At 38.4% G+C, this 16,401-nt stretch overlaps 1 protein-coding gene across 1 annotated transcript in view; it reads left to right on the top strand.

Moving 5' to 3' along the window:
- Window positions 1-16,401, top strand: part of NGLY1 (N-glycanase 1) — a 24,656-nt gene that overhangs the window by 311 nt on the left and 7,944 nt on the right. Inside the window, exons 2-8 of the mRNA XM_009882171.1 lie at window positions 1,242-1,358; window positions 3,505-3,747; window positions 7,202-7,361; window positions 10,637-10,859; window positions 11,576-11,697; window positions 12,110-12,255; window positions 12,437-12,547. Of these exons, the coding sequence (XP_009880473.1) occupies window positions 1,242-1,358; window positions 3,505-3,747; window positions 7,202-7,361; window positions 10,637-10,859; window positions 11,576-11,697; window positions 12,110-12,255; window positions 12,437-12,547 (1,122 nt within the window). The remainder of the gene's footprint in view (window positions 1-1,241; window positions 1,359-3,504; window positions 3,748-7,201; window positions 7,362-10,636; window positions 10,860-11,575; window positions 11,698-12,109; window positions 12,256-12,436; window positions 12,548-16,401) is intronic.

Below are 16,401 nucleotides of genomic sequence, written 5' to 3'. Positions count from 1 at the left end.
GAGCGGCGGTGCGTGGCCGGTTTCGGCCGTGGGTGGGTGCCGAAGGGCACCGCGGGCAGAGGCCGGGCGGTAGCGGCCTGGCAAGCCCGGCGCGTTGGCTGGCGCCTCTTTAGGAAAACAAGGGCCCGCCTGTGGACTTGGCAGTTCCTGTCGGGTTACTAATGCAGCCGGAGAAGCGGTTTGTCATAAAATACTCGGGCGCAGCGATTTTATTTCTGGGCAGACAGACTGACACAAAGACGAACCGTAGGATTCGATTTGGTTATGTAATACCGAAGTTCAAAACCATCTCGCTTCTTTTTGTCGTCACTTAAGATTACTTCTCACATAAGTGTGTAGTGACTTGGATTTTTATTTCCTTATTTATTATTGGTTGGTTTCTTTTGAGGACGTGTTTTTTCTGTTAACCATAAAAGCCTGTGTTGGCCCTGGTTCTGCAAGCATTTAAGCACCTAAAAATCAGTGGATGCATAACAAGTAATGCTAAAATAGTAGCTTCCTTATTCTGTTGCGTTTCTCTTCTGACCTAGTAAGATTGGTATCAAGAGTTAATTATAGTAGGAATTTTTGTGAGGTGGCTCTGTAGAGTATATATACCACCAATGTGTATGATTGACCTTTATGTCTTCAAGCAACTCAAGATGTACGAGCTGCCCCTCCCTGTCTATATGGTTTGTCAACCACTTGCAAAAACTGTACTGTGTGACAGAGAACAGTGGGTCCTGGGCTGACTCTTTTTAAAGAAAGAGGTGAGAGAAGAAGGGTTAAGAGTTGAAAGAGAAAAGGAGAACTGAGAGGTAGCCCTTCAAGAAGCACAGAGACCACAGTAGTTTAACCCATGTACCCAGAAGTTCAGCATAGCTTCTGTAGTGGGCCTAAAACCATCCAGCATCAAGCTGAGGAGTTAGATTAGAATGCTACTGGGGGAGCGTGTGAAATTGTCTATAAGTGTCACTGCCAATGCAGACTAAGCCGTGCTAGCCAGACCGCAAAACACGTATTTATGAACTTAAGTTGCAAACTAAATTTTCAAACCGATTTTGTAACTCAAAGTTAAATACAGAAGGACATGAATTAAGTCAAAGTTTTAGATAGGTTTTACAGTCTGCCTACACATTGTGAATGAGACTAAACTTTTTTTAAAAATCGCTTACGAATGACTTAGTCGCTGCTTAGTACGTTTACCCAGCTTTTAAGTGTTTACTTAATTTGCAAACATAATTAAAACTTTCAATTTCTTCAGGAATCCTTATGAAGAAAAGTATAGATTAATTCGGATTGGAAATCCAGCATTTTCCACAAGGCTGTTGCCTGTCAGAGGAGCAGTTGAATGTTTATTTGAGATGGGATTTCAAGAGGTGAGTATAATTTAGTTTTTTTATGATGTCTTCATCAGTTTACACACTAAAATTTAAAATTAGATTTTTTTTTTTCTCCTTTCCCAGTTGCAAGGCACTAGATTTTAAGCCAATTGCTATTGTCTCCATTTTCTTTCAGTTTTTGTTTGCAAATATCTGCAGTTAACCAACAGAAAATGTAGATGAAGCTAATTCAGAAATCTGGTGGAGCTAAGCTGATCTGTGCTAAGATTGGTTTCCTGCTGTTCAGGTGCAGGAGCAACTAGTTTGCTTAATGGCTAGATATATATCCACGCTGGCACAAAGGGAGTGGTGGGAAACAGTGTGAAAATCCCTTCTCTTAGTAGCAGCTCACTCTTAGGTGGACATCAGATTGCATCATCAGACGGTGGTTTCCCTATTGTAAGTCAGTGTGTTGAAACTGTCATTTGGAAGGGGAAAAGAAAGTCCTGCTCTTCTGCTGCTTGTTTCTACCATCAGTAGGGCTTGTGTGGCCCCATAGTGAGTTAGATAAGGGAAGCTGATCTGATTGAAAATTAGTCCCCCAAAACAAAAAAAGAAATACTTTTCAGCCAATTCACAATGCAGCTGCAGAAGTACTAGTGTTGTCATGACAGCAGTGGAGGGCAACAGACTATTGGAGTAGTTAGTGGGAGGGTGGGACTTTTAACCATTTACAATAGTTATGAAACTGTATCCTAAAGTAGTCTTGGGTGAATCTTGATTCTGTTGCAGTCAAAAAGATGTATTTTGAAGATTGCTTTGTGTCCTGAAACAGTTCCTGTCTTGGTAGAATGTAAACTGGCAAAGCTTGTTAAGCCAGAAGCAGCCTTTTTAATTATAGGGGATCTGAGATGAAAACCTAACTGTTGTTTAATTTGTCTGTTTCACGTCATGCTTCTGTATGGGTACATACATTATGTTATTTAGGTCCAGCTGTCATGAGACCTCTGTCTTCTCTTTGGGTAAAGTTAATTAGTGTAATTGTCCTAATTAAAAAAAAAAACAAAACAGTATGCTGAAAGAAACGGTGACTGCAGAGGGAGAAATGGTCTGTGTATTCTCATGCTGGTGCTCAGGAGATTACTTTTAATGATGTGTGTTAGCCAGGAGGTAGCGAGTGTAGCTAGTGAAGCACTCCAGCAGTAATAACATAGTCATTTTAAACGTGTTATAAAGTGCTATTCCCACTTCTGTCAGATCTTTAAGAGCACGTTGGGTCAGTCGTATAGTCATTGTGTCAATTGAGGCTGGAGCTCAAACTTCTCTTCAACTGCAATAACTAAAATTGTTCCTTCTTTTGTCTCTGCTTGGTAAGCCAAATTTTTCAATTGAAAAATGAGGACTCTTCAGCTGGATTGATACATTCCATTTAGTTTTGTCGTGATTGTAAGTGCTAAATTCAAGCACTGCATTTCCAATGATAGGTGATCTAAGGTACAGTGGATAAACAAATTGTTAAGTTCAATAAATAGAAGTGCTGCAGTGGTAGAAACTGAAACTCTCAAAGTATGAATGCTTCAGGATATTTGTGTTTTTAGTAACCTGTTTCTTCCTGTTAAGTACACTGATACTTGCTTCTGTCTTAGTTACTAATCTTTTGTTACACTACTGGTAATCATGTTACGATCAAAAATGGGAACCCAGAAATCCAGCTGGGTACACATCTCAGTGAGATTTTCTATCTGAAAACTTACAAAACCTAAAAGATATCGGTATAGAAGACAATTCCCAGCAGATGCCATTCTAGATGCTTCTTCCCCAACATTGTCTATCGTCCTGTGTTGCTTAGCATTTCACTGCTGTACTGTGAGAACTGAGCATTTGTTGTTCATTTCTGTTGTTGCTGCTTTCTCTGCCAAACCATAATTACTTTGTCCATGTGTGGCTCTTCAGAATAAGTCACTAACAAAAGCATGTTGTTATGAGCCTTTTTTCTCTAGACTGACTGTAGGTTCTTGATCTAATAGCTTCTTTTGTGAGGGACCTACAAGCTTCTGCTCTAAGAGACCTAATCTGAAGGTTGAATCCTGCCAACCCTTAGCTTGCAAACTTCCAGTAAATGATACAGTTGTTATCTGTAGATACAAACCGCTGACTAGCTTAGGCCTGCATTAACTGCTGAATTAATTTGTCTAAATTTCAGGGAGAAACTCACCTGGTTTTCCCTAAGGAAGCTTCGATTGAGCAGCTACGTAAAATCAGAGACTTAATTGCTGGAGAGAGGAGTAGCAGACTGAATGAGTCAAATCAGATCCACAAATCAGGATCCACTGAAACTGTGGCCGGCACTCAGACAGTTACACGTCAGCCATCAAGACCTGCTGACTCTGTTCTTGCCCCTGCCCGTCAGCAACCAGAAACATCACTTGTGCAATCTCTTGAAATGGTAATTATAACCTGAAAACTTTGTAGGCACGCTAACCTTGAATATAAAGATTGAAGAAAAGTTAACTGTTGGGACAGGTTGCGCAGAGAGGCTTTGTAGTCTCCCAATGTGGGTGTTTTCAAGACCTGACTGGATAAAGCCCAGAGCAACTTGATCTGACCTCATAGCGAACCCTGCTTTGAGCAGGAAATTGGACTGGAGGAGTTTCTTTATTTTTCCAATGGCTTCTGAAGTTTTTGAGTGTTTTCTTCAGTCTCCATGTAACTTCAACATGAAATATGCCATAAATAGAATGTTAGGAAGAGATTTTATTGAAGATGTCCATAAAAGTTTTATTGATCAGGGTCTCATGAAAAACAAGCTGATTTGTATTGGAAGGGAACAGCAAGATGGGGGAACAAAGGGAGCGGTGGGAAGCTAAAACAAGGGCTGTATACTGTGTTTGGTATTTCAGAGCCACCAAAAGAACAGGAGCACAACTGTAATGTTTATAATTGTTGGCATCTCAGTCCATGCATTATGATCTCTGTGTTGCCTGTGAGGAGGGCTTTCTTTTTTCGCATATGACTGTTGTGAGAGACGGGAATTTAGTCAGGCAAGGACAAATCTATAGTTATTTAGGCTGTGTTTCCCTTTCCCAAGAGGTTGAGATGAAGTTCCTTATCAAGATAGAGAGGCAGAGTCCTTTCATCTGACGTTTGCTGGCCTGATGGGACGAAGACTATTAACACCTCATACAACTTTGAAAAATGAAGTTATCCTTCAAACCTTCTATCAAAAGTTTAACTTTCTAAAGAATTTTTCCCACTAAAACCAGTGTCACTTTGGTCTTAAAGTTGGTCTAAGATAAATCCTTCCAAAAGCTCACTTCTCATACATCCTTAAACAGAGTTTGTATCTTTTAAATATCATCAGTATATTGTTGGATACTGAACTATGACATACTACTTCTTCCCAATACCTACCCAAGATCAGTGGAAGAGCACAGATCAAAGTGATGGCTTTTGGGGAGAGAGAGCACTCAGTAATCCATCATTACCCATAATGTCCCTTGGGAAAGGAACTGTTGTAGGGACTTGAATATTGAGCCGTTTAATCTAATTATGTTAGCATGCTAGTAGTTGCCTATAAAATATAATGACTGGGTTTATTTTAATTTGTTGGAGGTTTTAGGGTGGCTTTTTTGGGTTTGCTTCTTGGTTTTTACTGTTTCAACCACTTCTGCAATGGTGGTTGGAAGTGATTATGAAAACTCTAGAGTGACTTGCTGCACTACTGGTTAGTACTGGTAGCTTTAAAACTTTAAAAGTTGCATTGATCTTGCAGTGATAAAAATGTTGCAGATTTCAAGTTGACACAATGTATTGTGAGGTTAATACTTCTAGTTTGTAGTCATTCTGCTCTCACTTACCCTAACCATCAGAGTTGTGGATCCGTTTCTCTGCACCTATTGTATTTCCATGCTTCTTGAGATTCAACATTGGTGGTGGGAACAAACTTACTACAATTTAGAGACGTTGCTAATGCGATGTTGGCACTCTATGTGAACGCTGTATTTCAGCTGATCTCTTCAGGGAATTGTACTCATAGCTCTCTGAGCCATTGAATTTGCTCTGGATAGTCTGGGTTGATAGGAAGGAAGTCCATAAAATACCTTCTGGCTATGACTTGGCCATTTTGTTTGCACAGCAGTAGGTGTTTCATTTTTCAGTGAGTATACTGCAGAGGTATAGTTGTGTTATTGTTGTATGTGCTGCTGTCAGATGTCGGAGAGATTTAGAGTGGTTTTTGTAGTGCAAGCATTTTTTTCTTGCCTATGCGTTACACCTGTGATTCATGGGAGTCCTGGTAAGCACAGGGCAAATTTTACTTGAGACAGAACAGGAATATTCCTAAATGGCACAGTTCTAGAGACCTAACCCATTGTTATTTTGCCTCATCTCTGTCTCTTCTGTGTTTCGTGTCATAAGGGGTTCTTGAAACTCCGAGAAAGGAAAGCTCTGGCTGGTCATTATTCTGATGGATGGATTCTTCCTAAAGACATAGTGATTATAGGAGGAAAGAGATATCCAAACTTAGATTTGCAGTGAGGTTCACCACACTTCTAGCTGTTTGCGTGAAACTTCATTGGCGTACAGTGGCTTCCATGAAACCAGTTAAGCATTACTGTAACCTTGACGGTGTTTGCCAGTGGGAAAATCTGAGTTGTCAAAGAATCTGGGAGACTTTCTGCTGTGCTGAGTAATATCTCTGAACACTCTTTCAGGAAGCTGACAGAACATGAAGATCTATAAGCCATTGGCAGTCCCTAACTTCCCTTATTTCTGTTCTTTCAACTTGCATTAAAGTGAATCTGAACACAATTGGGTTTATGATGTTAAACCAGTTACCTACAGCTGATGAGCTCCAGGAAGAGCGAAACCAGTTCTGTTCTCTTTCAGCAGTTATGAAAAGTAAGGACTGGTCCTGTAGTACTGTCGAGCATCAAAATAATCATTCCTAATTTAAATGCTCCTTTGAAATAAATTGTCTTCTGAAGAGTTCTCACACCTGTGTATTATGTCGCATTTGCTGCCAGCATCTCAGGAAAGTGTGGGATTTTTGATGAAAAAAGATGGTAGTTAGTAAGGCTAAAGACTGAAGCATGATCCAACAGTAGAAAAAAAGTAATTTAGCAGTGCCACAGGCTTCCCTCCAGGATATGCCAGACTCTTAATTTTAAAATCCCATTTCACTTTCTGTGTTGTCCCCCTTTAAATGGGAGTAAATAGTTTGCTCAGCTACTAACTCCACTATTACTATCTTTAGCTATTTGTTTTAGTAGATACAGGTGTATCTTGTTGGGTGCAACATGTAGTTGCCACTAAGCAACACTTAGGATAACTGACTGAAAAGACTACTTCTTGTATTTGATTTCTAGTGAAATACACTGTTCAGTGTATGGTCACAGTATACAGTTACAGGGCTATCTATTCAAATCTGTATCAGAGTTGATCTGTAAGAGAAAGAAGTGAAAATAAACAAGCAGCATTCATCAATAGTAGAGTTCCGCAAACTGATGCAGCGGTGTCCAGGAATGAATTACACGTTCTTTTGTGGATTTCAGGTAAAAGATTTCCAAAAGAAATGGGGGTGGGGTGTGTGTGTGTGTAAGTCAAAAACTTTGCCATCAGCGGTGTCTTTAAAAACAGTTTTCTCCCTGAATCAGTACACTTTTCACTCAGGACATCATTCAGAATGCTCAAAGATGACAAGGCTAGCTTTACAGTTTGGGTGGTGGTGTCTGCAGTTCTTATTGGTATCTTTACAAATAAACATTTAACTTGTAAAGAAATATATAATGTAACTATGCTTATAGAGTTATGACTGACTTAAACTAAAATAAGAAAGCTTGGTTCTTCTGGCTTAATGTGGAAGTTCATAAATCATCTTGTGACTGAAAATCCTTTTGCAGGCTGCAAATATCTTGAAAACACTTCAAACAAAATTTGAGCATCTTGTATTGATGTATGAGAACCCTTCTATTCAGCAGAAAGCACTAGCTTCAATTCCCCTCCAGCAATTGAAAGGGAAGGCTCAGAAAAAGCTAGCACAAGCTACAAGACTGGACAAAGGTAATGCTACCAAGTTATACTATATATGAAACTAGAAATATTCTTTCAAACATCTGGATGATGCATATATCTACTGTGCTTTAGGTGTGTGGATATGGTCATACGTCTGCAGGTTCCAAATGCTGTCTCTAAATTAGAATTACCTTCTTCCTAATTTTCAAATTTTCTACTCTGCTCTCTTGTTATTTTTTTTATTTAATTCTTGTCATCCATCCTTTACTGCTTTCACGTAAAAATTTTGAACTCTTAATTTCTGAATTAGCGGTAAACAATGCTGGGGAAACAAATGGGGTGAGCATGTGCTCTCACATCCCTTGCATCTAGAGTGAAATAGCTACAACAAGAGGAGGGGAGCTTTTTGTTTGAGTACTCATTGTTTTGAAATTGTCAGAGTGCAATTTTCCCGTACATACTACAATGCCAAATTCAGAATAGAATTTCAAAATACTGCTTTTCTTTTTGAAGTGATGTTATTGGTGAGATTTGGCATTAGACCCTTCTAAGACATGACCTGATACAAAGACTCACCTTTCTTGCTGATGCCTAAACAAATAGGGTTGTTCACATGCCATCCTCTTGGAGCTAGAAGTGAAATACAGGCATAAATATCTGTGGCATTAGTGGCTAAAATTTATATTTTCTTTGTAAATGCAATTTTTTTTTGAATGTACAAAGTCTTTGCCAGTTAAAAATGACACATGTCTATTTTCAAGTGACAGTTTTGGACTTATTTCAGCAATATTGTGAAATTTCACTTGTATGAGATAAGTATTAAAAAAAAAATATGATTCCAAGACCATATTTAAATGAAAAAATCATTTTCATTGTGAATCTTTGAGAGAAGACTCTGTTTGAAGCAATTCTGCTAACTTGATGGGAGCGTTGTCGATTTGCAAACTAAAAATAAGCTCTTCTCATCTTTGTTATAAATGACTTTGTGATGTCTCATACAGCCGTACGGTAATATTTAATCATGCCTTTGGCATTACGGAACTTTTTGACAATGTATTTTCTTAGTAGTTTTACTCTTTTTTATAAAGCTGTACTGGGAAGTAGGAAACCACATAAACAAGTTCAAAGCATTCTCATTCAGCAGCATACGACAATGCAATGGGGAAAAGAGACTTAGCAGTGATAAATGAAAACTGTTTCAATTCCTTTAAAAAGGAAAATAAAGACAAGCCTACCTTTTAGACTCTGCTCCAGTTCTACTGTGCACATTATTAAAAAGGGGAAGGAAGGAGGAGGGTGGTGTTTCCAGGTGCTTCTTCCCACGATGTCCTGCTAATCTATTCAAAATGGCTTCCAGACCGTAATTTAGATAGAAATAACAGGGAAGGGATGGAACACCGCTCTTTTGGATTGTCACAGTTTGAAAACATTTTTAAAGAGCTGTATAGAAACATTCCTTTGGGAATGGACTGTGTGTGACATGAATGGGTAATTGGCCCTTTCAGCTTCTTCGGTTTATCTTTGTTACTGTATTAAGACTGCCAGCTGTAGGAATAACTGCTTAGTACTAGGGGACACTTGTTTTTAGGTCTTCCTTTACAGTGCGTAATAGGCATTTTTAGTTCATAAAGACTGTGCTAGAAAGAATACGATTATTTGATGAGAAGTACAGACTTTTTTTTACTGTTTCCCTTTACAACTTTCCATGAGAAGGATGGATTGTGCAGTCAAAAATAGCTGCATGTCACAGCCAACTGTTTTTTGCTCAAATAAGTCACATTTGTCATTCTTTCCATGCAATGTTTCCATAAAGGATTTATTTTATAAACCAAGAGAAAAATATTCATATGATAGCAGTCATATTTTCATAAATGGGTTCTGGTTTGTATGTTGTTATCCAGGAAGAGAGAATATGGCCTGTGCTCAAAATCTTCTCATTCAGTTTTGGCAGAAAGCTTGAATATACAAGCTTATATATCCTGTACGCAATAACACCATGTCTCAGTATTTCGGCACAAGTGTTTTTCACATGTAATAAGTAAAAATGGAAATTTTAGTACAATTAAAAGTCAGGTTTTCTTGCTTTGGTTAACAGACGATCTTTCCTTGTGTACTTCATGTTCTTGGCAATGTGTATTTAATAGAGTTAGGGCCCCCACAGAGTCTTTTGTACCAAAAACTAGGAAGATGTGAATTGAGCTTAAATAAGTAAAACACATATCTTACCTAGTCTCTCTTCGCCATCCTGAAGAAGGAGCTAGTGCACAAATTTGGTGCAACTTCCTTTAAACAACATTTTTATAAATTATTTTTGTATCTTCATATTCATTAGTCAGACCTGTCTGCACTGTGACTACAAGCAAGCTGTAGTACATAAAACAGCTAGTTATTAATATCTATGATTGCAGTGTGGCCTAGATGATGGAATTAATAGGAGGACTTACTTGAATGTTTATGAATCTGAGAAGGAAGAGAGAGTATCTCTCAGGGCACTGGAGTAGAATATGCATTTAAAGATTCTAAGTTGTTAGAAGGGGTGGATCTCTCTTGGAAGACTGGATTTTTAAATTTGTTAGTTAGGTAAAGTGGTGTTATTTCCTGGTGGCAGAATAGTGACAGTGTTTGAGTAGATCCTAACAGCTGTTGTGAACACAGGAAAATCAGCCAGAAGAGTCTAGTGGTCTAGTGTGGTGACATCTGCTAGAGTAGAAAAATAAAGACGTCTTCTGTCTAGCTTGGATAAGAGGACAAAGGTGTTTATTTGCTGAATTTATAAACAAACTCACCTTTTTTTCACATGGTGTATGTACACATTCTATAATAATTAAACTGTGTTTGTAGAAAGTCTGTTCATGTTACACCTTGTTGTCTAGACTGCTGCCAGTGTCTGGTTCTTTGGGAATATGAAATCAAAGCAATTGTTATTCCTCGTTTAATAGCTAAGAATAGGAAAAGAATATTTAGGAGTAGAAAAAGAATTAACACTCTGTCTTCCGAAGCCCTGGAAGAATATGAGGGGCATGAGGAACTTCACTGGGCTTCACTGTATATCTAATTTGTTCTTCTAAGCAATTGCTTATTCTCACTCTGCTGTAGTGTTTAGGAGTGCAATTTTTTTTGTTGTTCTTTAAATATACAATTTGACGTTATTCAGTCTTGAGAATTTAGATTTTCTTGTGTGCTTAAGTAACATATGAAGCTGTTTGTTAAGCTGAGACTTCTAAAAATGTAATAAAGGCCCAGAGATAGTGATTTATGTAGATACTGGAAAGTTCAACTAAATTATTTTTCCATTTGACCCGTGTGTTGTGAAAACTTTACAGGTGCACATGTGAATGAAGAGGACTTCTTGTTGTTGGAGCTCTTGGACTGGTTTAAGAATGACTTTTTTCGTTGGGTAAATAATCTTCCTTGCAGCAGATGTGGTGGGCAGACAGAGCCTAAAAGTGACTACCTGTTGCCTACGGCTGATGATCTAAGGTGGAATGTCAGTCGAGTGGAAAATCATTACTGTAACCAGTGTCAGTTCTGTAATAGATTCCCAAGGTGAGCATATAAAGATTTGCTTTGTCTTTTTTTTCTTGTCTTTCTAGAAACAGCTTTGCATTTGTGTGTTTTGTGAACAAGTGATAAGTTGGTGGTTGAAAGATTAGAGAAGCCATTCTAAGCAACGTGATAGGAACCAACAACTGTTCTATAAGATTAAAAAAATTTAAAACAAAAATATTGCTTTCTTTTACATGGCCTTGTTCTTAATACTTGTCTGATTTTCTTCTTACTATTTTTTTACTGTTAATTTGATAAAGTACAGCTTCTAAATAAAATACGTTAATATTGGCATAATATGTAGGTAGGGTTTTGTTATTTCAAGGGAAACTTTCACTTCTATGGAAAATCACACATCTGCTGAGTCTATAGGAAAAGAGCAAATATCCAATTTTCTTCTTTTTTTGCTAACTGTTAAAAGGAGTGGCATACAAAAATCATATTTAAGGTGAAGTCTAAGTCAATTTTGAAAGCTGGAAAAAAACATTAATTTCAGTGCTGCTATAAGCATGTGGTGGAGTCATGTGAGTCAAAGTAAAAGTAGCATTCTGATGGCACTTGTTTTGTGCAGCACAGCAATCATTTCCATTATCTTCTGTGGACTGAATGGCACTGCAATCTGTCTAAATCATCACAAGGATAGTCATGATGTAAAGATTTTGAAAGGTGAAATGTATTTTCAATTATTCTGGGTTTACTTTGTTTTTCTCCCATAGGTATAATAACCCTGAAAAACTTCTGGAAACCAGATGTGGACGCTGTGGCGAATGGGCGAACTGTTTCACACTGTGTTGCAGAGCTGTAGGGTTTGAAGCTAGATATGTCTGGGACTATACAGGTATCAGTATTCTAGAATATCATAATGTTAATACAAACCTATGCAAAATGAGGTTATATATTTTATGGTTCACAGATTATATTAGCCATCATGCAGCATATAAAGATATGCAGTTTAGCTAACAAACAGAATATAAATTCAATTTCCTGTCTTGCCTGATGAGGTGAAATAGAGTTCTGCAGGTAAGGTTTGACTTCAGAATGATACCATCTTTAGTTGAATCTAAGGGGCTGTGATCCTAAGGCAGAAAGAGAAAGCACTGGTAACTTTTTTGAATGTAGGTGAGCAGGAAACATGTTCTTTCACCTGTTCCTTCATTTAATAAATCAGAAAAAGTTACAATATTCTACAGGGTTAGAAGAAAGAGTCTATCCTTATAACTCACTGTTTATTATTGGCCTTTGTTATATAGATCATGTGTGGACTGAAGTATATTCTTCATCTCAGAAAAGATGGCTTCACTGTGATCCCTGTGAAAATGTCTGTGATAAACCTCTTCTCTATGAAACTGGGTGGGGAAAGAAGCTTTCCTACATAATTGCGTTTTCCAAGGATGAGGTAGGAGTAATGATGTTGTTAAAAAAACAAATTTGCCTTGAGGCAAGTGTGTGGTGTAGTCCATCTTAGTCTGATTTCCAGAATTATAGAAAAACATACTTCAGTTAGTAACCTCCTTAAATGAAGGAAGATACATGGCAATTTTTTATTGCTTTATTTTCTTCTTCAACTTGTGCTTGAGGTTGTTGATGTCACCTGGAGATACAGCTGTAAGCATGAAGAAGTACTCTCTAGAAGGACAGCACTCAGTGAAGCTACGCTACGTGAAACAATTAATGCGCTAAATAGAACGGTATGTAGCTTTTCTTAAATGGATATCTTTAAGTGAATCGTAAGTGTCTTTTCAGAATGCAAAGTCCTTGAACAAAGGAAAGCATTTGGTAACCTGATAGGAATGTCCATGCACTATGGAATATAAAATGCTGCTACCTATACGGACCTCATTTTACACTGAATACAGAACAATCAGTCACAGTGCTGAACTTATGTGAAATAACATGAAGAACGGTATATAAAAGGATTATCGTATTATCTCTTACATAGTCAAATGTTTATGTATATACAGTTTGTGTGTATATATACAATATATACTGTATGTATATGTTTTCTTGATGTCTTTGGAGTAGACTTATGCATCAACAGATGTTGGGGGTAAACTACAGTTGCTTTGTAACTATGTGGACTCCTTGAGGGCAACTGAGCATTTTCCATATCAATAATGCTGTAACTTGAAAACAATAGTATTTATAGTTATAAGAAATGTTGGCCTGATTTTTTTTAATTTTTTCCATGACTTTTTACAAGCTCTAGGGAGTGGGAGGAATGATTCACAGGCTGTTTCTGAGACTTTCAAGAAGTGTTGATACCATCAGTAGAGCTTTGGCTCAGAGCCACATATAGTGCTCATGCCTAACACCCCGGAACACATGGAGCCATTTGCACCTGCATGTCATAGTCACAGAACCCGAGTGCACTCAGCACCTCTCTGCTAAGCTTTTTCCACTCCCTACTTGGGACAGGATGAACTCTTCTTGACTGTGTATACTAGAATACCACAAAACCTTGAACGACCTGTAAGATTCCGTTTTGTGCCCGCTTCCTCCAGGGCTGATTCCTGTGCATAGAAACTTTAGTTCCTGTGATAGTGTATACCCAATGGCTTAATAAAAAGATTATGCCTTTTAGATGCCTGCTGGCTTGAGGGTTATAGCCACACACTAAGAGTGTGATGAATTGTGGCTATAATATGGCTTTAATATAATAAAAATCGTAAGTTGGACTTATGATCTCAAGCCTTGGCTTTGAATGTTTTATCAGTAATGAAACACTAGAGTCACATAGCGGAGCGGAGCACTGAGAAGGCTGACCACAGAGTAGCAAAATAAAAGGAGCTAAAGGATCAGAAATTCAAGTTGAGGAATGCATGTACTTTGTGCAGGGTTGCAGGAATTTAATGGTGTCCTCTCCAAGCATTGAACCCTTGCTGGCTACAAAAGTGATCTGAGGGGCCTTTCTTCTGATCTACTGGCAATAGAAACCAATCACCAGACTCTTCTCCACCGGTTGTCTGTAGGGAGAGATGACCTTGGAAATGAGGCACTATTAACTTGAAAAATTACTGAGAAGATTGATGAAATCAGGAAAGTATAGGCAACTGACTCATGGGCAGACTTGCCTGACCTCCTCGCCTCAATGATATCACCATAGGATCATGCTCTGTTTCACTTACACAAGTCTGGAGAACTCCAGTGAAAAAGTGCATTGCCATCTCCAACAGATGATGCTGCTCATTGATCTGTTGGCCTGTCTCTTATTTTTTTCCACGTACTTTATAGGACTGTGTAGCACATGAGCACTTTTAAAACAGAAATAACAGGCATTCTGGTCATATTTTAAATGAAAAATTCATTAAAAAATGAGTACAGGGAAGAAAGCTATATTTGCGCTTCCAAGACACACTTGTATTTCTCCTATCTTCCTTTCTCTACATGTGGAAAATCCCAGCGGTTTGTGCTCTGTTGTGTAGTTTCGCTATTGCTTTCCAGTATTACTAAAGCTGTCTTGTGATTCTGTTAGAACACAGTCAGTCAGTCTGATAGTAACTTACTCTTCTTTTCTACAAGCTGCATAATACACTCCCCTCCTCCCACGCACGTTTCCTTTTCCCCAGTAGCTGTTCAGAATATGTTTGATAAATTTATTATCAATTTAATAAATTAAATTAAATCCCTGTAACTGCTCTTATTCTTTTTTTTTTGTCTGTTGTAGTTGGAATTGGATTTCAGGGACTTAGAGGCAGTTTGCCATCAGATTGCTAAAAGAACAGCTATTCTTTCTTAAATTTGTCTTAGTCAAAGGGCCTTTCCTAAAATTCATACTAAGCAATGTGGCAATGTAGTGGGAATCAAGGGGCTATTAAAAAGTTGCTGTCTGAGGATCTCCATGTTGTATTCAGCAGCTTCTGCAGTCAGTAGAGGGGTAAGGCAGCTAATCCCTAGAACTATCAAGACATTTTTATAGTAGTTTTCCATCATGCTGCTCAGTCATAAGTCTCCATTTCAGCTAGTATGCTGTTTCCTTCACTGCAACTTGTTCAGCAGATAACGTGTGGGCAGAGGCCTCCACTACCCTTCCGTTTTCCCATCATCTCCTAGAGACTGGTTCCCCGCTAGGAGGGATTATATTATAGTCTTGATATCTTCTGATGCAGAGCTCAAACACTGCATGTTTCAAGCTCAATTCTTCGAAGTTACAACTAAAGAGAAGCACAGTATGCAGTATACATTATCATCTATACTGCAAGATTAGTGAAAATTGAATCTGAGAGATCATTATTGTGCTTTCCTGCATAAAGAACAATGGCTTTGGTCATTATTTCTCTGCATGTCTGTTTTAGTGGCCAAGTGGAGACAACACCACAGTTCAAAGGATGTTGAGTGACTGTCGCTGTTAAATGGAAGACGCAAGGATAATTTAATCTATTCAGTACACCATTTTACTTCTCAGAAATATTCTGTGTGTTTTATTTGGGTCAGGCATTCCTAAACGGGTGTGTGGCCTGTGGATTACCAACCATCTGATGTTATTCTAGAGTACCATATCACACCCTGACTACAAAGTTAGTCTTCACCTGCTTTGTATGGGCACTGCCCTATTTCCGTCCATTGTATGTTACCTACAATTGACAGTGCCCTATTCCAGTCCATTGTATGTTACCTCTATAGAAAGGAGGGAGAGGACCCTGAACTTTCACTGCCTTCATTGGAAATTGGATGGTGGGGCAGGGAAACAAATTATTTTTTATTTGCTTCAGGCCCCATTTTTTTGTAGTGATTGTGAATGATTATAGCTACAGCCAGGTCAGCTCTTAAAAGGAAAGCTAGTAATTTAGGTTGAATTGCAACCATCTCATGGTGATTGATGTGAGATGAACCAGTATTCCTTGTTTAAAGGTTTGCAAAATTTCTACCCTAAAATTATCTGTTGCTTACCCAGCAACGCGTCCACTTAAATCACAGGTTATCCATCTCCCAAAACGCTGTCCTTCAGGAAGCATCAACAGCATAACTCACATGTGATGCAGGACTGATTTTAAAGGTGCAGTTCACAACCCCTCTTCCTTCCTATTCCCTCTGTCTGCCAAGGAAAGGTGAGGTCTAAGCATGTGTGTAGAGGGTAATACCTTAAGAAAAAACAAAAGCTGGAAGTTTGAGCCATCACAGTTGATAATGGAGTTCTTGGAATCCATTTCAGTACGTGAATGCTATTGATGCCAATGTCACTTATAGGAAATGTAGTTACAAGTTTTCCCAGCGCAGGCAGTGTTGATCTCTCCAGTGTCTGGGCATTATGCATGTCTTAGGTGCTGCTAGCATTTATATGCAAGAGTCTACTGGGGGCGTGGGGAGATGACAAGAATTAGCGTACTTGTATTCTTTACAGTTGAGGAACTTACTAATTTCTTGTATCATACATAGAAGAGGCCTGTCTTCTGAAACACCCCTTTTGTGTTGAAGCACTGTTCTTTCACAGGGTTTGGGGTTTTTTTCCAGATATTGTTAAAACAGCTGCAGAGCAAGGGCAACTAATTATCAGTGTGGCATCACTAATTTCAGTGGTAATCACCCCTGACGCTGGGTTTCCCTA

The sequence above is a fragment of the Charadrius vociferus genome, unplaced genomic scaffold (genome assembly GCF_000708025.1).
Source record: "Charadrius vociferus isolate BGI_N301 unplaced genomic scaffold, ASM70802v2 scaffold303, whole genome shotgun sequence".
Classification (NCBI taxonomy): Eukaryota; Metazoa; Chordata; class Aves; order Charadriiformes; family Charadriidae; genus Charadrius; species Charadrius vociferus.
This window is presented reverse-complemented; position numbering and strand designations above follow the sequence as displayed.